The following is a 23,009-nucleotide window of genomic DNA, read 5'->3' as shown; positions in this document are numbered from 1 at the left end:
GTTTTCATTTTTAATTTTACGAACGCTTCAAGTGCAGTTTATTTGTCATGCTACGCGTGCAAATAGACAACAGCTTGAAGCCGTGGGCTGCGTCCCAAACCGTGTACTTACCGTCTATATAACAGCTGAAATACATGTATTTCTCCTACTATATACTGTAGTAGGCAAGAACGCGGTTTGGGACGCAGCTGTACTCTCTTGTTTGCTGTCAAACGGTCGAGCACTGCCATGTGTGTACGTGTCCTGTCGCAAAATGCGGTGAAAACTCTCACACGTGTGATTAATCTGTTTACATGTCTATAATGCACTTCGATAATGCGACTAAAATAGGAATACTTCACGTCTTAATTCAATTTGTGTTTACTTCGAGTATGACTTTAACCGGATTAAGGTAATAAATAATTGCTGTTTACATGCTAGTTTCTTAATCAGAGTATCGTCTTAATCGGGTTAATATCAGAATATTGTTGTCCATGTAAACGTACTCTATGTTCTACTGTGAATAACGTATGGGTTTATGAGACTTGCAAATCACTGCATTCTTTTTTTAAATTTCCATTTTACAAAGCATCCCAACTTTTTTGGAATTGGGGTTGTACAATGGACTATCAATCAGCGGATAATCATTTGCATATTTGCAGGGAAGAGACAAAGAAAAACAAAGTTATTTGGTGTAGGTAAGATCTACAGTTGTTGCCAAGACCTAATGCTGTGGCGCTCATCATTTGTAGAGGTTTGTGGGGTGACGTGATGGTAGGACACAGGCGATTGGTGAGGAAACTGAGAAAAAGAGATCTGATCAAACTCGGCATCGTGGAATAATTGCTGTATTTGGAGTTTGACCGAAGACAGCTGGGGTGAGGAAAATCTCTTTAGTCCAGGTGCCAAGATATAAACAAAAAAACAAACATCATCTTTCTTTAGCGCTCTCTTTGCTCTTCTTTCTCTCTTTACTCTTGTAGTCGCTGTGGCGTTTATCACCAGCAGCTCAACATTCAACTTGCTACTTGCTTGCATTCTTCTTCTTTTTCATTTTTGTACGAGCGCCACCTTATGTAACTTCAGCGGCTCAGGGCACGTGAACAAAAGCGCAAATCTCATTGGTCGGTCAGTATTTAACGTGATGCGTCAAAAAACAAACAAAAAAAACTCCTCGATGTAAAAAAAAAAAAAAAAAAAAAAAAAAAAAGTGACGCTTTGATGCCACGTGTTTTACGCTTGGGTGTAAACACTCCCATTGACAGGCATTGGGGTGAAAAACTTCCCGGTGTGAAAGGGGCCATCGGAATGAAAGATTTGAACATGTGTTTGGTGAAAGTTACCACAAGACTATATGTTACTCTAAACTTAGATTTGGTGTACATATAAGACTAGACGGTGCTACAAGTAGCTAATTAGAGTGATCCATATAAGCCTTTTTTCGATATCCAGGATTTCTTTCTTTCTTTCGTTCTGAGTGCAGTATAAACATGTTCTAGTAATCTGTATGCCTGCCCTTGCCTCTACAGCCTATTTCACATCCTTGGCATAGCTTTTGGATCCTTGCATTCAATATTCACCACCATACCCTCCATACCCCTGTTAAATTGCTTGGCCAATCTTCACCCATTTCTCTCGACACATTTGTTGTTCTTCAACTCAGCAATGGACAGTGCCACGGTCACGGCAAAACAAAGTTTTCTGTTGATACTTTATGTTTTGGACCGTTGGGCTTTTGCAGGACTCCTGTACTTGTGCTTTTTTCACCCCGCTGATAAATCAAAAAGAGGGCTGGAGGGTTTATAACAACATGTACAACAGCTTATAATTCTTTAATATACTGTTGCAAATGGATGACATTTCCAGGACACTAAAATACGCAGTGTGAGATAAGCGAGACAACATAGTCTTTAGGGCTGAAATCCTGTATCGAGGGAACACGGAGAAAGACGAGATAGAGCTGAGACATGCACACCCCCTATGGGATAGCGGTGACAGGAACATGGTGATAAGACGTGTTTTGGTACAAACAAGTTATAATTCCCCGAGAAACTAGACGGAGGTTGGACAGACGGAGCTCAGACTTTTTCATAATGCGCAAAAAGACTCACGGAATCTTACTGGTCTGATTATTTCCCCTCTGCTGCCTCACTCTTTCATAAACCATAACACAAACCATTCACTCACTCATTCATTCATTAGTCTGTTCATTTGCTCATTCAATCACATTTATTCACTTACAATTATTCATTTGCTCATCTCTTTCGTTCATCAATCTATTCAATTAGTTCATTAATTCCATCCAATTAGTTATCCAATTGACCCAATCAATTCACTCATCCATTTAATTATCAATCTATTCATTCAAGTAATTCCATGCACACTCCCCATCCACCCTATTCATTAATTTCATCCACCCATCCTATTAATGAACTCAAGCAATCCACCCATTCTTTTAGCTATCCATCCATCCAACCTATTAATTAATTCCACCCATATACCCATCTCTCCAATTTGCATTTACATTACATTTATTCACTTAGCAGACGCTTTTATCCAAAGCGACTTACAAATGAGAAAGATACAAGCAAAGCGTTATCAAGCAGAGAACAATACAAGTAGTGCGACCATACGAGATCTATTAATTGAATTCCAGAAGAAGCAAAGTGCAGAGTAGAGGTGTAAGTGCATTTTTTTATTTTTTATTTATTTATTTATTTTTAAAATTATTATTATGAGTTGGTTAGGTGTTCATTGAAGAGGTGGGTCTTTAGTTATTTTTTGAAGATGCGGGCAGGTACAGGAAGCCAGTGGAGGGAGATGAAGAGGGGTGTGACATGGCGAATTTGGCGAATAATTGCATCCATCCAGCCACGTGTCTATCTATCCATCCACCAATCCACCCAATTAATTAATTTGATCCATCCATCCATCCATCCTATTATTTAACTCAATCAATCCACCCATCCATTTAATTATCATCCATCATATTAATTAATCACTTAATGAATTTCATAATTACACCCATACAGCCATCTATCCATTTATGCAATTCATTATTTCCATCCAGCCAGCCATCTGTTCATCCATCCATTCAATTAATTGATCCATCCACCCTAACAACCACCCCATCCCATTGTTTAACTCCATCTATCCACTCATCCTTTTAATTATCCATCCTTCCAGCCTATTAATTCATTTCATCCATCCATCCTATTCCTTTCACCAATCTACACATCTCTCAAATAATGCCTGGCAAATAACTGCATCCATCCAGCCACTTGTCCGTCCACCCATCCATCTTCGCACTCACCAATCCACCCAATTAATTCATTTCATTCATCCATCCATCCATTCTATTATTTAACTCCATCAAGCCACTCATCCTTTCAATTATCATCCATCCTATTAACTAATTTAATCATATCAGCAACTTCATACTTTCACCCATCTCTCCACTTATGCAATTAATTAATTCCATCCCTCCACTCATCCCTGCACCACTCCAATCCTCATTTCATTTCAGCATGGAAATCTATATAGCAAGCAGTCATATTAATCAACTGATCAAACATCATCATCAACACCATGAACGCTTGCTGTTCTGCTGTGTCTGCTAATCTGCGTTCGTAATAAGCGTTCATTATACAGACTAGCATAAAATTTTTAAGTAAAAACTGAATAAAAAATGAACCAAATATTCTGCGGAAAATGCAGCTTTGGGTTAAACTGGCTGCATTATATGGTCAAGCCCTTAAAAATAGCATAGTGCCAACATGATGGATGATTTAGAAGAATAGCTTCATGTTTTCTGTTGGAGGAAAGTGCCTCAAATGGCAGAAAGCATTAAAGAACAGTATAGAGAGAGTCAGATTGGAGCAGAGGACAGGAAAATACGGGGGCTGAAGAGTGGGAGATGGAGTGTCAGTGGTGAAAGTGAAGGAGCAAGATAGACACACAGACTCTGTGTGTGTGTGTGTGTGTGTGTGTGTGTGTGTGCGTGCTAAAGGAATTACACTGCTCTTTCTCTGATACACACACTAAACTAAACAATTTGCACATAAAACAGGCGACTGAAGACAACCACAGGATCGTGAGCAAGCTATTAAATCAAGGACACACATCGCAGGCAATAACAAAAACACAATGACAATGAAGATTGCCACAAGGAGCAATCACCTACTCTGTGATCACTGAGCAGTCAAACAATGAGCACACACACACATTGTAAAGACAAACAGTACCTCATTAAATACCATATTAGTACCAGTACCATATTAAAGCCAGTGTCCAACAGGGGAGCAGGGGACTTTGTTTTAATGACCACATTATCTCCAGTCATTGAGCTTGCCAATGGTTAAACACACACACACACACACACACACACAATAATGTTTACACACTGACAGCTTCCTAAAATGACAAATGGGCTCAGATTATGTCAGGCGACCATGGCAACTGCAATGCTTGGTGTCTAATCCAAACACTCTCCCCAACACACACACACCACTTAGTCACTGTTTACTCAGACTAATTACACCAACAACACCTTCAGCGAATAAGTCAGACAGAATCACTAGCCACGGCCAAATTGCGGTTTTCCACTCACATAGAAAGGAAGTCCCTCGTTTGCCCAATCAAGATGAAAACAACATGGCATTTCGTCACAGTGACGCTAAAGACAAATGAGCACATTTAATCTGCAAAAACCCCCACTGCCCGTGTGCCTGAAAAGGCCACAATTTAAATGCCACCTCACGTATACGAGGGTGCGTGTGTGTGCAAGAGTGTATGAGTTAGGGCCAAGGTGGCTGAAGTTGTGCCAGATAGAGTGTGTGATTTATGAGCTCTTTCTTACACTGTTATATCAATAGCTGACCTTCTGATAGAGGAGATCGGAGTGAGCCATCACGAACAGCATCAGTGCTTGGAATAAGCGTTCGATATAGATCAGCGAGCTAAGATAACAGTTGTTTGTGGGGGTTTAAAAAAAAAAAAAAATCTACTTGGTGAAAATCCAGTTAACTGATCAGGGAGTTGAAAAAATAGTAAAAAGCCAGTCGATTAAGGGCCGAGCAGTGTCCAGGTGATTAGAGGAAACAAATAAACCTTAAAGAAAAAAACCCTTGAAAAAAACCCAGCCGTTTAATCAAGTAGATCAAACTCAAGGATACATGTTATTGCCAGTAAAATGGGGTAAAACCTGACTTAATTGGCTAATTTGTTAAATCTGTGCATTCTTACCGAAGTGGTGCCATTTTGTATTGGTGGAATAACTAGCAAGCTAGTGAGACATGCAGGGGAAATTAATCTTCCATGATTTAAATACGTCAGCCACATGTCAGGAGAACATAGACGGTCTTTGAGATTTTATCAGCTCTATCTCTATTTAAATATTACTCAGTATTAGAGCTGCAACAACTAACCCATAAGATCAATAAGGATCGATTATGAAAATCGTTGTCAACGAATCTTAGCGATTAGTCGGTCTGTGCGCGGCACGGGGGAGAGTTACCCGTTATGTTACTTCTGTTCCGAAAACACACCTCGGAGAGTAAATACTAAAGTTGTGTCCCAAATGACGTACTATACACTTACACTCTGTGCTATGCACTCTACCGTCTAGTGTATGGATTTTAAAAAGGTAATATCGTGTCAAATGGAACTCTAGCGGTTTTTTACTAACTGGAGGTATAAGCCATTTCTCATATAGACGTATAAAAAGACGCCGGATTGGCCGCTGGATCGTACGTCACCGTCATCGCTATATTGGTCCTGGCAACAGTAATAAGTCTAAGTCTCAGCTTATATTGTAGTTTATATTCGAAACTAAACTGGCCATAAACGAGACTGCCATCTATATTGCCAGTTACTCTCCAAAACCGACTTTTATGATGAGCTCATCGTTTCAGCTGAGCGATTGACATACTGTGAATATAACTGTAGTTAGTTGGCTAGTTAACTTTTCTCACACGGAAGGTTTCCCAAAGAGAGGCAGTTGAGCAGGCAGTGGGAAGTAGCTGTCAGAAGGGAAGGTTTTTCCCCACAAGTGAGTCCTTCAGTGAGCACTACAATTTCCCCACTCATCTCCAAACAGTAGGTGTATCGATAGGCTATAATGATTTGATAGCTTGACGTTTATTATTTTTCTTCATATTATTATTATTATTATTATTATTATCAAATAAATGTTTTACCGGATCCATATCTTTTATTGTCTGTTTTGGAGAATATATCTGTATCCTTTCACTGCAAAGGAAAATTTAGAAAGCAGACTGACTGCCAGTGTCTCACTATTTGATTTGTATTTGCCGATTTTGTTTCATTTTCTCAATGAAATTCTCAAACGATTAGTACTTAAAGATGCACTATTTAGATTTCATTTATTTCTTTTTTCAGTATTTCAAAGTGAACGAGCTGTGTTCTGACCTGGTGCACAAGAAAAGCTAAAAGATGGGGTTGAAGACAGGGAAGTCCTTTCCGCAATGGAAATAACTTGATGCACATTTCTTGTTAAATTATATAACATTAGAGACGTCTACATAATTATTAACCGAGAAAAACAAGCGTGAGTTTTCACAATACTTTATGCCGATGAATAGTTTTCCAAGTCTAACTATTGAGATTCCCCGTTTACTTGTATTTGATGGTAGGGCAGTTTTGCCTGGATCAATATCGTGGACGCGTTGACCTATCGCAGCAACGGGCCAAAGCGGTGTCTGTATATGTCTATGGTTTCCCAGTTGATGGCACATGACCTCAAATGCACGTAATGCACTGCCGCTAGCTATAAGAAAATACCCAGAATCAACGACAATGACTTTCTTCAGTTTACTGTTTATGTCAGTGATACATGTTTATGCTCAACATGACCCCAGTCACCATCAGACGGCAGTGTAATTGTGAAAAAAGTGTCCTCTAAGTGCACCTATTATGGTTTTTCAAATATTCCTTTTCATGTTGCATGTTATGTAACTGTTTCTGAATATGAAAAGTCTGCAAAGTTTCAAAAATCAAAACGCACGACAAACGGCGTTATTGACTCCCAAAAGAAGGAATCGATTCTGAACAGCTGAAACGAGTCGTTAGTGATTCCAGACTTACTTCCTGTACTAACCTATGCAGGTTTGTAACAAAAAGCCCCGCCTCTGGTCTTCATTGGCTGCTTACTGACAGCACTAGACCAATCACAACAGACTGGGACATCTGGTCGACTAATCGATTATGAAAATAATAGATATAAATAGTAATATCTGGATATTCTACATCTGGCATGTTTTCAGGCTTTGAAAATGATTAGAATGTGATGGAAGGGTATGAAATAGATCCTTAGAAGAAATACTTTTTTCAGCTAGAGTCCCTAGATTTAAACTGGCCAGCAATACTATATAAGCGGCCACATTTACTTTCTAAACTCTGATAGTCATGATAGCATCACTAGGTGTGGCTGACAAAAATAATCACGGCATAAAGGTTTACTAGGAAACTACCAGTGAAACCGTAGTAAAAAAAAACAACAAACTAAAACAAAAACAAACAAATATCAAATCAGCCACATCCAGTCAAATGGTGTAACTGTTATTCTTTAAAAAACAAATAAAAAAACAACAACAACATGTTATATTCACAATATGGGCGATATCTCAGAAAATGTTTTGGTAACATAATTTATCACAATAATGATATTCTATTGCCCTAATGGTGTCTGAGATAGTAAGTCTATTATGTCTGTGCATTGGTGCTTAGACTAATGTGCTGAATATTAACACCATCTGTGTAAGGGAGAAACAAATCCCACAGTAACTGTGGTGAGAATTAATATCATTACACCTTTACTAGCATCTTGTTTCACGTAAGAATCATAGTTGTGTTTGTGAGTGCGTTATATAAAGGCAGTCGCTCTTACGGGATAAAGATGGTAATTTGATCATTACTGTTTGTTCAAATTAATTTAGCTAAACATACAGTCAGGTGATCATCCACTGACTAGGTTTCAGCTCACCGCCATTTCTCGATCATTAACACGATAAACTAATTTTAGAGGTCAGCAAGAACCATGAGAGAAAACAATCAAAACATGACCTGGGGAAGAGATGGCACCAAGATGCATTATGGGAAGAAGGCATGTGCTGCTGGGAAACCTTGGGTCCTGATATTCATGTGGATGTTAGTTTGACATGAATCACCTACCTAAAGATTGATGCAGACCAAGTACACCCCCTTAAAGGCAGTGGTCTCTTTCAGCAGGATAATGCGCCCTGCCACACTGCAAAAAATTGTTCAGGAATGGATTGAGGAACATGACAAAGAGTTCAAGGTGTTGACTTGGCCTCTAAATTCCCCAATCCGATTGAGCATCTGTGGGACGTGCTGGATAAACAAGTCCGATCCGTGGAGGCCCGACCTCGCAACTTACAGGACTTAACGGATCTGCTGCTAACGTCTTGGAGCCAGATACCACAGCACACCTTCAGAGGTCTTGGGGAGTTCATGCCTCAGAGCTTTTTTTGGCAGCACAGCACAAGGGGAGCCTACACAATATTAGGCAGCTGTTTTTAATGTTACAGCATGTATTGGTGCATGTGCACTTGAACTCTTATATTATATGAAGTCTTCCAGTAGCATGTGATGAAAAACAGCACCACACCTGCTTCCACCTTAAAACTTCACTGTTGGTATAGTGTTTTTAGGGTGATGTGCAGTGCCATTTCTTCTCCAAACATGGTGTGTAGTCTGATAGCTAAAAAGTTCAATTTTACCAGACTACACTCTCCCAGTATTTCATAGGCTGGTCCAATCGAGTTGTAGCAAATTATAAACGAGCTTCAACATGCATTTTTTTTTTTAGTAATGGGAGTCTTGTGGGGTGTGCGTGAGCAGTGGAGGGCATTGCCTATTGTTTTCTCTGTGGCGATGTTTCTGGAGCTCTTTCTGAGTGGTCCTTGGCTCTTGGGCTACTCTTCTGACTCCCCGGTCAGAAATCTTGCAAGGAGCTCCTGCGCATGGCCGGTTGATGATGGAGTGATGTTGCTTCCACTTGTGGATAATGTCCCCAATGGTACTTACTGGAGTATTCAGAAGTTTTGAAATACATCTACAGTATATCTGATTCCATCAATATGTTTCGCAACAATAAGGTTGTGAAGGTCTTGAGAGAGCTCTTTGCTTTTACCCATCTTAAGATGTTTCTTGTGTGACACGTTGGTAACAAAAAGCCTTTTTATAGACCATCAATTTACTAACCCAGCTGATATTAACTTGAACAGATAAGAGGTATAATTACTTTCTCACTACTTACAGATTTCAGCTGATTCCTTGCTTTACCTTGCCTTGGAGAACTGCTTTTTCTTAGTGTGTTCAATACTTTTTTCCTGTGTCATTCCACTTTATTACACATAACTTTATTTATGGACTTTAATATTGTGAATTGTATATATTTGTGGATTTCCTGAGTTAATACTGATGTCTGTTGACAATTTCATGTGAATAGCATCATTGGAAATATATTTACTTAAAAAAAAAAAAAAACAAAAAAAAAAACAGGTGACACGTTCAATGCTTATTTCCCCCACTGTATTTCATACATTTTCTGCCCCTAGCCAATTCAGGTATTTCATGTGTTCCAGCTCAAACACATCTGGTGCAACTAATGAAGCCCTTGATTAGCTGTATCAGATGTTCTTGAGACAACACCTGTTTTGCATATTTGTGCTGTTGTGAGGGATTCTGTTCAGGGGGTTGAATAATTTTGAGACTGGAGAAATCATTATAAGTTGCATTTTCAGTCGAATTTGGGGAAACCACTTGAAGCATTCGCTGTGTTGAACAATTTCAACTGCTTTTGTTTGATTAGTTGAAAGTTTGTACATTTTGACAATACACCTGATTTGCAGTGGGCTTTCAATAATTTTGATTGCAACTGTATATTACTTCCTCTTGGGGCTTGGCAGGTCTGTGTATGCATGATCTGTCCTAATGGTTTCAATCAATGATGGCACACTATATATTTACTTCCAGTATTACCTGAGAAACAACATATGATAGAGGTATTTTTAAAAAAGACAGACATGCCATGCGTCGACGGGTCAGAGCTATTTCGGCAGCAGAAGAGGGACCTACACAATATTACGCAGGTGGTTGTACTGGTACGGCTGTTCAATGTAAACATATAACAACACATTTTGAAGTGAATACAGCTCATTTCCAGAACGCCAAACAGTGAGTACATGAGGAATAACACATTCAAGACCATGCTGTTATACGAAAATTATGCAAGCTGGGCGGTGTGATGATGCACGACGAAGCTGAGGTACTGTTTTTTTATTTTAAATCTGTTAATTATTAGACTTAGATTATGTGGAGACCCCATCCTACAAGTCCCTGTGGATGAGCTGCTACCATATTGGATTTGAAGTCAAAGGATGAATATAAGAGATGATAGATCAGAATTTCACCTTTCATTTCCTGTTATTTACATCTAGATGTCTTAAACAGCTTAGAACATGGCACATTTTATTTGAACCCACCCATTTTTCAAGTGTTCAAAAATATTGGAACATACGACTGACAGGTGTTTCTTGTCGCCTAGGTGTGCCCTGTTCGATAACAAAAAAAAGTTAGAATACTGCAAAAGGATAAAACAACAAAGATCAGAGCGCTGTCTCTGGGAGAAAAGTGAGACATTCTGAAGCTGAGAAAGGAGGAAAAATCTATAAAGAGCCAATATAACAATTTGGAATGTCCTGGAAAAGAAAGAAACCACTGGTGTACTGAGCAACAGACACCGAATGGGTCAGCCAAGGAAAACAACAACAGCTGATGACAAACATTGTTGAGAGCTCTGAAGAAGAACCTCAGAACAACAGTCAGTGACCACTAACATCCTCCAAACAGCAGGGGTGAAGAGATCACAATCCACCGTTTCAAAGGAGACTTTGAGAGCAGAAATATAGCGGCCATACCACAAGATGCAAACCACTCATCTGCAGTAAGAATCTGAAAGCCAGATTAGAATTCGCAAAGAATCATTAACCTCTACCAAAGTGATGGAAAAGTATGGAGGAAGAAAGGATCTGCTCATGATCCAAATCATACAAGCTCATCTGTGAAACATGGTGGCGGTAGTGTCATGGCTGCTTCTGGAACAGACTCACTAATCTTTACTGATGATGGAACTCATGATGGTAGCCGCAGAATGAATTCAGAAGTTTACAGGAGCATTTAGTCTGCAAATTTACAGAGAAATGCATCCAGATGAATCTGGAGGAACTTCAACATGCAGCAGTACAATGATCCAAAATGAACAGCTGACTCAACAAGGACTTCATCAGGGGTCCAGTACAGGAGAAGACTGTATATACAAAGTTACAAACTTTAGTTGAATGCAGCATCAGTGCAAAACTTATTATTTTTTTTTTTTTGGACTGACGTTAAGGAAAAACTGTATTTTAAAACTACCCCACTGCATTAGCTTTTGATAAGTGTGTAGCAGATTGAGGCTGTTGGACACTACTGCATACGAGCGAGTGCCAAATCTACACTGCAGCTCGAGGGACAGATTCCGGGTACAGGGAATTGCAGATTAGTTTGAAGATACAGAAAATGGAGGTGTTTGTCATGAAGATATAAAAAAACCTGGAGGCATCAACGCGCACACACAGGGTGAACTGTGTGCCAGTACTCCATGGCCTAACCTGTCTTGCCAATTAGTGCAGTGCATGCTGGGATTAGCACCATTTAAAAATGTGCATGCTCCCATATTGTGACTGACTGCACACACACACACACACCTCTGACTGGGCATTATTGCTTTCCATTCATTTTATGCTCTAATAAAACATTGTAAAGTGAATAGAGATCATGAATCTCTTTCTGTCTCTCTCTCTTCCTTTCTTTCTCAATCTGTTCCTTTCATTCCTTCTTTCTCATGCTCTTTTTTGTTTCTTTCTTTCTCTCTCAAGAGCTACAGTGTATGACAACAGTCAGGTTAATTTCCACTCACATTAAAACGTTTTAATTTTTCCCCCCATTCTTTTTTGTTATCTCTCTCTCCATCTCCCGTTTTTTAAATTTCTTTCTCTAGCTCAAGATCTATGTGACAATAGGTAGGGCAATCCTGTACTCTCTCTCTCTCTCTCTCTCTCTCTCTCTCTCTCTCGGTCAATACCTATACAACAACAACAACAGGTATGTTCATCTAAATTGACATTAAAAGTTTAACGTCTTAAACTTTTCTTTGAGATTCTCTCTCTCTCTACCTTTGTTTCTTCCTACTTCCTTCCAGTCATCATGTATTTCTTTCTTTCTCTCAAGATCTGACAACAGATAATCTAAATTAGTCTATTAATACATTAAACATATTATATTTTTCTTTTATTCTCTCTCTCTGTGTCATCCTCTCTCCTGCACCTTTTCTTTCTTTCTTGATCTATGTGACAACAGGTAGGTTCATTTAGATTAACATATTACAAGTTCTCGCTCTCTCCTTCTCCATCTCTCGTTCTCTCCTTCTGTTTATGTCTCTTTCTTTCAAACCAGAGTAAATCATTCCTTTACAGCAAGCTGAATAGTTGCTATAAAAAAAATACAAAATTTTTTTTCTCCAGTCACTAGTAAACACACAGCACAGATATTACTGAGATGCTTCAGAGTTTTATAAATGATATAAAAGTTTAAAAAAAAAAAAAAAAAAAAAAGACGACTTATTAAGAAGTGTTCCCGTACAGTACGCTCCCTTTAAGACTTACAAGTAGGGTTTAAAGGTTGCAAATCATCAATCCATTTAAAAATCGAGCGCTGAACCCAATTAAGCGACAATCAAACACCCGGCAGCAGTGGCTTAAACGAAAGGTCGTTTACATTATCGAGATTCAGCAAATTAAACAGTTACCGAGTCGAGCACGTCAGCTAAACGCGTACAGGAGGAGCTGAACGTGCAGGATTAACCTCATTACAGCCTTCCCGCTGGTCTCGACGTGAACGCCACGACCCGCCGTGTTATATCCGTTACATCACCACACTACCTCTGCTTACAATACGAACATGTTCAAGATGATGGAAACTCAATAACCTGACTTTACCTGTGCAGACGTCTGAGACAGAGCACATATAAACAATGATGTAATTCCTACACCGTTCTGCCTCAGATTAAAGATGAAAGTCTGCTTTTAAAATAAATAAATAAATAAATAATTTGGATTTTTTTTTCACAGATTTTCTCCCTAATTTTGTCATGTAATTGTGTATCAGGAAGGTTATCACGTGCTGCTCTCACAAACGTCCCTGAGACTGGACAACAGCTAAAATAATAATAATTTTGTGTAAAATCTAAAAACTTATGAACGTGACTGTACGTGATGGCGGGTAGGTTCATTTCTAGTTAGAGAGAGAGACAGAGAGAGAGACTGTGTGTGTGTGCACGTACCTCTCGGCTAGGCCAGCAGGCTTTGAGAACTGCCTGGCTCCTGAACAGCACCAGTAGACGGACGTCCTGCTCGCTGAGGCTGAAGGAATGTTCCAGAATCTGCAGCACTTCGATCCTTACTCGCACAGGCTTCGAGTCATCCCCACAGAACGGCCGTAACCATGCCAACAGGTCCTCTGATGACACCGCATGGCCCCTGGGGATGACACAGACAGGACACGCTTATACACGGTGCTTTCCTTCAAGCCCGAATCAGATTTTTAGAAACCTACCAAAAAAGAACTTTGGGGAAGCCACAGAGACAAATAAAATAAATATTCACGCCAGTTTCATTTCAAGACAGATTGATGATCATTACAAGGACTTACAAAGCGCATTTTGCCTGGCAGGTTAAAATATCGCTCGGAGGAGCCTCACACAGGCGGCACAGAGCTTTGCCGAAGGCGGAATAAAAACCCAATTAACGATGAGCAAAAATAAATAAATAAACAAATAATTAAATAAGTCATGCAGGTGAATTTGGCGTAATTAGATAAGTGAAATTGTTTTTGGTTTTCAGACCAATTAAAGTCTGTTTGTTCCAGTGTTTGAAATGTTATCTATAAGGGTCTGATGCAACATCACAAGCACCCATAATACCAGGAATGGACTAGAAGTTACAATTGAATATTTGTATAAATCATGAATTTTTGAGACTAGTAGGTGAAACACGGTTGCAGTAGGGCACCGAGAGGCTTCTACAGCAGCTATCACAAAACATAAAAACAATCACTGATCATCCAGGTAACGACACACAGTATTAATGATCAAGGGTACGTAAACTTTTGAACGGGGTCATTTTTTAAATAAACTCCGCTATACTCTTGACTTGTGGACTATATGTAAACATCTGTTATGTGAAATAGTTTATTCAGGACAGAACTAAATAAACAACAACATGGGATTTTAATGATCGCTCTTATTTGTGTTACGATTTAGCAGATTCTGCGAGGGGTATGCAAACTTTTGTGAGGTGTTGTGAAGATTCTTTGGATGGTAGAAGAGAACTGCTTGAACGTCAGCAGATCCACTTACCCGCCTTGAACGTCATCTTGCACTGCCTTCACGATGCCTTCCAGAACTTTCAGCGGGTCTGCGTAATCCTTCAGGATGGCCTCATCACCGCTACGCACACACACACACACAGTTATAATGTAATTCACTCACTTGGCCTTTAAGCTAGCAGTCACATGGGATATGATACAGATCAGAGATTTTCACATCCAGCTCTCTGACACCGCTGAACCTCTCAGCCGCCTCTCCACGGTTTGGTTTTGGATTTGTGCTTTAGACCATCGTGACTTTGTACTCCTGCACGTGATGCAATTCCCACAACACATCACTTTGTATTTACGATCGATAAAGGCGTCTCAGGTCGTGTTTGCGATTTCTGTCATGTTCCCCCCCCCCGCTCATACTCCATGATATCACAAGCATTCCCTCACGGCTCTCCTCTTAATACTGTTTTATATATAATGCTCTGTCCAGCCTTCTACAGGGATGCCGTTTTGCACAGAAAACAGTGTTTAGGAATAACAGCAGCACAACAAATATCTTGAAAAACAACATAACTACAGCCCCTCAGATCACAAGCTGTTTTAATAAAGCACTGAATCAAGCACACTATACGACTTATGTATTTAAATATCTAAATATGTTTTAAATCTATTTAATGACTTGTGTCATTTATTATTATTATAATTATTCATTTCAGCGTTTGCTCGCCAAATTCCCATCCTCTATCTAGCCTGGCCTACCATGTGACCGATGCTAACTGGGCAGGATAAGGATGAGTCTTTATTGATCACATATACATTATAGCACAGTGAAATTTTTTTCTTCGCATACCCCAGCATGTCAGGAAGCTGCGGTCAGAGCACAGGGTCAGTCATGATACAGCACCCCTGGAGCAGAGGGAGTCAAGGGCCTTGCTGAAGGGCCCAACAGTGGCAGGTTGGGCAGTGGTGGGGCTTGAACCCCCGACCTTCTGATCAGTAACCTTAACCTGGCAATGGTTTGCCTGGATGGTTTAATGGAGCCTTAACCTGAGGATGAAGACTAGCATGTTCTTCCGCTAAGAAGCATGAAGCGCCTTTTCCAACTGCTCCTCATGCAAGTCAGCTGAAGACACTTTGATTAAAGCGAAATCTATCTTCAATCTTCAATCTCTCCCGCATACAAGAGCTCACAGATTCCTGTGATTAGTTAGCGTCTGTCCGAATGCCAGCAGAGAGAGAGTGTACGCCATACTTTACTTCCAGAGAGCTAGAGATCTCTCGGACTCCTGGATACAGACGTTGTCGAATTTCAAACTCTCTTTACAATAGAGCGAATGTTTTTTTTTTTTTTGCACCATTACCGCCTTTTAAAATTCTAAATAAGTAATTAAACACTTTCCGATATTACATTGAACTTGAACTACTTTAAGAGTTCTGGTCACCTGAAAATCACTCGCTGCTACTAAGGAGGACGGTACCACATATGGACCATAAAGGTGGCTGTGGATGTTTGTTCCCCAGAAAGCCTTAAGACAGGAACTGCTAAGAACAGTTTGCACTCAAGTCTCTATCACTAAACAGTTAATTATTAATTAAAGTTATAGAAGATCAATTCTTTATAATCGCACTATCCAGTCACTATCACCCAGATGAGGATGGTTCACTTTTGAGTCCGATTCCTCTCAAAGTTTCTTCCTCGTGTCGTCTCAGGGAGCTTTTCCTCACCTCCGTCACCTCTGGCTCGCTCGTTAGGGATACATTTCTACATTTAAAATTTATACGTGGAATTAATACATTTCTTTAAAACTGCTTTGTGACAATCAGTACGTTCCCATGGACAACAATAATCCGATATTAACCCGATTAAGACGATACTCTGATTAAGACACTAGCATGTAAACAGCGATTATTGATGACCTTAATCCGACTAAAGTCATACTCGAAGTAAACACAAATGGAATTAATACATGTGAAGTATTCCTGTTTTAGTCACATTATCGAAGTGCATTACAGACATGTACACACCTTAATCACACTATTAACGTCGTGTGGGAGATTTCACCCACCGTCCGAAACCGTGTACTTACCTACTATATAGTAGGCGAGATACGCATATTGCGGCTACTATATAGTAGTTAAGTATGTGGTTTGTGACGCAGCCCACTGCTTCAAGCAGTCATCTATTTGCATGTACAGCATGACAAATAATTAACTGCACTTGAGGCTTTCGTAAAACTAAAAATGAAACGCCCAAAGCTGTATACGGTACCATAACGAAGACGAACTGCGTGTTGATACGTGAAATTCTGGAGGGAACGTCAGACGGCGTGGCGACGTAATGACGTGTGACATTAATCGATCTATGTTTTATAACATGTAAAACAGGAACATGAAAGGAGTATTCTAAAAGCGACTCATGTAAACACCTTAATCACAATATTGTCTTATTCAGAATAAGCTCAATAATTAGATTACTGCTGTCCATGTAAACGTACTCACTGTCTATTGTTAAAAAGTGCTACAAATTTGTCATTTCCCAAAATTATAATCTTTCATATATCTTTCACCTGGACTTTAATCTGATATCTGCGGTTGAATTTAGCATTTTCAGACATGGATGCAAATTTTTTTTCGAACTCATTCAGGACTCATCTCAGGGCAAAAGTTTCGACAATTTGCACTTGATTGTCAGAAGAATAAGCCTTGACATCTTCGACACTTTATGGCAGGTGACGCGAGTACAACGCTCACTCAACCCTTAACTCAAGTGATTGTTGTTGGATGGTTAATGGTTCTAGCGTTTTTCAAAGAACCTTGTAGGGATTACACACAGAAATATTAAGGCTATCTCAAGAGGACCAAACTACAGAATGCCCTGCTTGACCTTCTGCTCTTCACTCTAAACCATTTAACAAAGACATGAGTGCGCTGAATCATTCAAACATGTCTACTCGCAAACACAAACATACATTTAGGCTTAATCAGCTCTTAATCTAGCACTTTACACTCCGTTCTCACATACGAACATTAACAAATCGCGACAGCTCTTCAAAAGGTCAAGGCACTAAGGGAAGTGAAACGTGAGAGGTGGACAAGCCCTGACTTCAGATAAAGGAATTACATTTTGGTGTGCAAGATGGCAATATCTTGATTTTTATGCAAATAAATCGTTACAAACTGGCGGCATTAAACGAGCAACCTCATCCATGTTGGCTTTCCCTGGTGATTTGTCTAGCTTTTCAGAAGCCTGGCTGTTACGCAACAAACAACAGAATGCAAAAGAACTTGTGTTTGGAGACAGATTTTGCTAAACAAAACCCCACTCCATGCAGCTCCATTAAGACACAGCCAATCTAATATGCATTTCTCTCTGCTGTGACCAATCAGCACTTAGGCTGAGACAACAAAGGGGAATATCTGTATTAGTCTGCTGCAATTACTCTGGTCATTAATCTACTTCAGATGGAAGGGAAAGAAGGAGGGAGAAGAAAGAAAAGCAGAGCGAGAGAGACTACAAATGAGAAGCATACATTTTTAAGAGCCTAATCAATCTTGATTTTTGTGACTTTCTTCCAGCCTAATACAGAGTTTCTCTTCACTAAGCTAGATGCGAGTCTGGGGCCTGAACTTAAAGCGATTATCTACACAAGACCTCGGAGAGAGAAACTAATTAGGAGGTTTAGAAGTTATCAGTTGTCGTTGAGGTTGAAAATGAATGCCCATTTCAATGATTTTCTGTGTCGTTACTTGTTTTCTGTCGGTGAGTGATTTGCTATGTCGTCTGCGCCACTGAGGGAAGCTCACTATAAATCACGGTCACACGGCGCAACATGAAACCAGGCACGGGGGGAAAAAAAAAATACGAAAGTGTAATAATGTATGTTTCAGGTTGTGTCCGAGGTGTAATGGATAAACAATAGCTTGCTCAAACACCACAAGAAGCCAGGTTGGCTGAGTGCTTTAGAAAGAAAGCAGTCTGACAATATATAATTCGTCATGGTATGTAGTATTCTGTTGCACAGGATTGTTTCGCATAGTGTCAGCGTTTTTTTTTTTTTTTTTTTTTTTTTTTTTAAACGCAATTCATGACTTTGTATCATTGCTCCGTTTCACCCAGCGATGCAGTAAAAACTGCAATACACAGCATGCAAGACATAAATACATAGTTCAACCCTTGGGTATCCCTACTGAGATCAACCAATCCAGACCTCGGTGTAGAAGCTCGAATAAAATTTACTTTAGAAATTAGCTAGCTAATGATAGATACAGTCAGGCCCATAAATATTTGAACAGGGACACCATTTTCGTAATTCTCCCCCTGGACGCCACCACAGCAGATTTGAAAGTGTGGAAATAGTGCATTAACTTTTTCAATTAAGGAATTGCAGTCATTACTTACAGAGTCCCCTCATTTTCACGGGCTCAAAAGTAATTGGACAAGTTAACAATCATAAATATTGTTGCAAATCCTTTGCAGTGAATGACTGTCTGAAATATGGAACCCATGGACATCATCAAATGCTGAGTTTCCTCCTTTGAGATACTTTGCCAGGCTTTTAATGCAGCTGCCTTCACTTGCTGCTTGTTTGTGGCTCTTTCTGCCTTCGGTTTTGCCTTCAGTAAGTGAAAAGCAGCTTAATTGGCTTGAGGTTATCGGACATTTAAAAACATTTCATTTCTTTGCCTTAAGAATCCCATGAGATGCTTTTGCAGTACGTTTTGGGTCAATATCTATTTGTACTGTGAAGCGCCGTCCTATCATTTCGCAGAATTGGACTGAATCTGAGCAGAAGGTAGAGCTCTATACATTTCAGAATTCACCCTGCTACTTCTATCAGCAGTCAAATCATCAATAAACACCAGTGACCCAGTTCCATAGGCAGCCATACATGCTCATGCCATAACACTTCCTCCACCATGTTTGACAGATGATGTATGCTTTGGATCATGAGCTCTTCCTGTCCTTCTTCGTACTCTTCTCTTCCCATCATTCTAGTACAAGTTAATCTTGCATCAGACCTGGTCAGAGTTTTTTTTGTTGTTGTTGTTTCTTTTTTGCAAAGTCTAATCTGGTCTTTCTGTTCTTGAGTTTTACAGGTGGTTTTCATCTTGAGGTAAACTGTCTGTATTTACATTCATGAAGGTGTCTCTTGATTGTAGACTTTGACAACGACACGCCTACCTCCTCCAGAGTGTTCTCGACTTGGCGTTTTTCTTCAACAAGGAAACAATTCTGCAATCATCCACTTTAGTTGTCTTCCGTGGGCTTCCATGTCTTTTGATGTTTTGTTATTTAAGACTAATGATGGCCTACTACACTGGCATTGACTGCTTATCAGTCAATTCTCCAATTATTGTTGAGCCTGTGAAAAATGGAGGGATTCCTAAATGTTCAATACAATATTTTTGTTAAACCCCTTTAATTAAAGCTGAAAGTCTACACTTTAATCACATCGTGACTCGTTCATTTCAAATCCATTGTGGTGGTGTACAGAGCTAAAATGATGACAATTGTGTCAATATACATTGACGATGGACATTTTCACTTCGGGGTGTACTCTCTTTTGTTGCCAGCGGTTTAGACATTAATGGCTGTGTGTTGAGTTATTTTGAGGGGACAGCAAATTTACACTTTTACACAAGCTGTACACTCACTACTTTACATTGTAGCAAAGTGTCATTTCTTCAGTGTTGTCACATGAAAAGATATAATCAAATATTTACAAAAATGTGAGGGGTGTACTCACTTTTGTGAGATACTGTACTTATGGACCTGACTGTATCCATCTCCAGTTCCCTCCCAGTCAAATATTCACCACAACAGTTGTAGTCTTTCAAGTTTTACGACCACCTCCGAGATGCGCAATCTGGAAAGGGTTTTCCCAGCACTCACACCAGGAAGTCTCTATACAGCCTGCCGTAGGCATGCGTGCAACAGATGTATCGAAGGTTACATTTTTCATTTTGGCCAGAGTGTACGTGCGAGGACACCATCGATACTCTAATGGTAGTTCTGTCTTGATAATAATGACTCGGATCCAAAAGAAGAAGAAAAAAAAAAAAAACCCTCAAGCATACTGGGAGAGAGCAAGATGTTGGGCTTGCGTGGAAAACAAACAATAAAAGACACAAGGAGATGAAGCAGCTCTGCCTCTAAAATGCATCTTGTTATAGGAGTTTAAATCAGATGCATCTACATTTATTTACATTCCTGTGTAACAGCTACTTTAGTAGTTTTTATAACTAGATACTTTCTCACTCAAGTAGATATTTACATTTAGAACTTTTATAATGAGTCTTTATTGGTCACATATACATTACAGCACAGTGGAATTCTTTTCTTTGCATACCCCAGCATGTCAGGAAGCTTTCTTAGTAATGGTACTTTTACTTGAGCAACTGTTTTTGATACTCTAACCACCTCTGACTAACAAGTACAGCCCCTCTGAAACTATTGGAACGGCAAGGCCAATTCATTTGTTAGTGCTGTACACCGAAGACCTTTGGGTTTGAGATCAGTTTACGCTTTCAGCTTTTATTTCCTGGTATTTACATCTAGCTGTGTTAATCAACATAAAACATAGAACCTTTTTTAATCAGACCAATGTTTAGGTGAGCAAAAGTATAAAATGAGATACACCAAGGTAAATTAAAGTAAATAACTCTTAGTATCTGTTTGCATATCCCTTGCTTGTAATAACTGCATCAAGCCTGTGACTCATTGATGTTCCAGAAGCAGCCATGCAAGCCCAAACCATGACACTACCTTCATCATGTTTCACAGATGAGCTTGTACGTTTTGGATCATGAGCAGATCCTAACTTTCTCCACACTTTGGCCTTTCCATCACTCTGGTAGAGGTTAATCTTGGTTCCAGAACTTTTGTGGCTTGTCTCTGTATTTCATTGTGAATTCCAATCTGGCTTTCTGAGTCTTACTGCTGATGAGTGGTTTGCATCTTGTGGTAAGGCTTCTATATTTCTGCTCTTGAAGTCTTCTTCAAACGGTGGATTGTGATACCCCTGACCTGTGATGCCAATGACTGTTGCTTTTTGGTTTTTCTTCACAGTTCTCACACTGTTTCTGTCATCAGCTGTTATACACAGCTCACTGATCTTCATCTTGGTTTATTCCTTTTAACATGCATTGCAATATTCATAGGTGTATCTAAAGGCTAAAACCAAGAGTAGATCTTCAGAGCAATTTATTGTTTAAACAATCGATCTAACAGGGCACACCTGGGTAACAAGAAGCACCTGTCAGTCACATGTTCCAATACTACAAATTGAGTGGTCTGATACAAAATGTGCTGTTTTATGTTGTTTAACAAATCTACATACAAATAGCAGGAAATAAAAGCTGAAATTCTAATCTGCTGTCACATATTCATCTTTTGATCTCAAACCCAAATATCTTCAGTCTATAGCAATAAATAAATAAATAAGAAAAGAAAAAAAAGAATTGGCCTTAATACTGTTGCACTGTCTTGAACAGATACTACTGTAGTTTTGTTCAGAAAAATACACATAATATAAATAAATCCTTTTTTTTAAAAAAAAAAACAATAATTGTTAGGAATTTATTTTTAATTAAATTGGCAGACTTAAATGTCAGATATTTATTTAGCACTTATATGTAGCATTTATCTAAGAAAAAAACAAATGTCAATGTCAATGATGCACAAGTGTAAAGTGCCATCAACTACTCTATTACTAATTGATTATCAAAATAATGGATAATGACAGCCCTAGTATGCTCCCGTGAAAACGAAATTCGTCAAACTTCAGAGACGTGCCTGTGATGACTATAACTAATCAGAAGCTTTCTCTATATGATCCAGCTTAAATAGTACAAATGATAAACGGACCTCGCATTCAAAAAAGGAGAAGGCACAAACCGCCTTGTCTGAACGCTATTTATTACCTGCATCCAGAACTGCTACGTTCAGGTCAGAGCAGCAATGATTAATTCAAGACGAGTCTAGTGGGTGAAACGGAAAGGGCCATGCACTCTGGGAGAGCATCACTGAAAGTTACATGAAGGGCGGGATGTTCAGGAAACTGACTCTGCCACCATCATCAAAATCCACTACTACAAAAAAATTCCAGTCACCTGCACAGTGAAAGAGTCCACAATATAAGCCAGGCTTTAAAAAAAGTATATAGAGTTCCACATCATCTATCTATCTATCTATCTATCTATAAATCTCTCTCTCTCTCTCTCTCTCTCTCTCTCTCTCTCTCTCTCTCTATATATATATATATATATATATATATATATATATATATATATATATATATATATATATATATATATATATACACACACACACACACAAACAGTATCTCACAAACGTGAGTACATCCCTTACATTTTTGTAAATATTCGTTTATATCTTTTCATGTGACAACACTGAAGAAATGACACTTTGTTACAATGTAAAGTAGTGAGTGTACAGCTTGTGTAACAGTGTAAATTTGCTGTCCCCTCAAAATAACTCAACACACAGCCATTAATGTCTAAACCGCTGGCAACAAAAGTGAGTACACCCCGAAGTGAAAATGTCCAAT

At 39.2% G+C, this 23,009-nt stretch overlaps 1 protein-coding gene across 2 annotated transcripts in view; it reads right to left on the bottom strand.

Moving 5' to 3' along the window:
* The window catches only part of nbas (NBAS subunit of NRZ tethering complex), a 263,105-nt gene that overhangs the window by 56,250 nt on the left and 183,846 nt on the right, over positions 1–23,009 (bottom strand). For both annotated transcript variants that reach the window (XM_017493334.3, XM_047152214.2), the window contains exons 47-48: positions 14,477–14,566; positions 13,403–13,598 (exon numbers count right to left, since the gene is read on the bottom strand). In XM_017493334.3, coding sequence (XP_017348823.2) covers positions 13,403–13,598; positions 14,477–14,566 — 286 coding nt within the window. The remainder of the gene's footprint in view (positions 1–13,402; positions 13,599–14,476; positions 14,567–23,009) is intronic.

This window comes from Ictalurus punctatus, chromosome 2 (assembly GCF_001660625.3).
Source record: "Ictalurus punctatus breed USDA103 chromosome 2, Coco_2.0, whole genome shotgun sequence".
NCBI classification, from domain to species: Eukaryota; Metazoa; Chordata; class Actinopteri; order Siluriformes; family Ictaluridae; genus Ictalurus; species Ictalurus punctatus.
The sequence above is the reverse complement of the archived record's forward strand: the minus strand, read 5'-3'. Positions and strand labels throughout refer to the sequence as shown.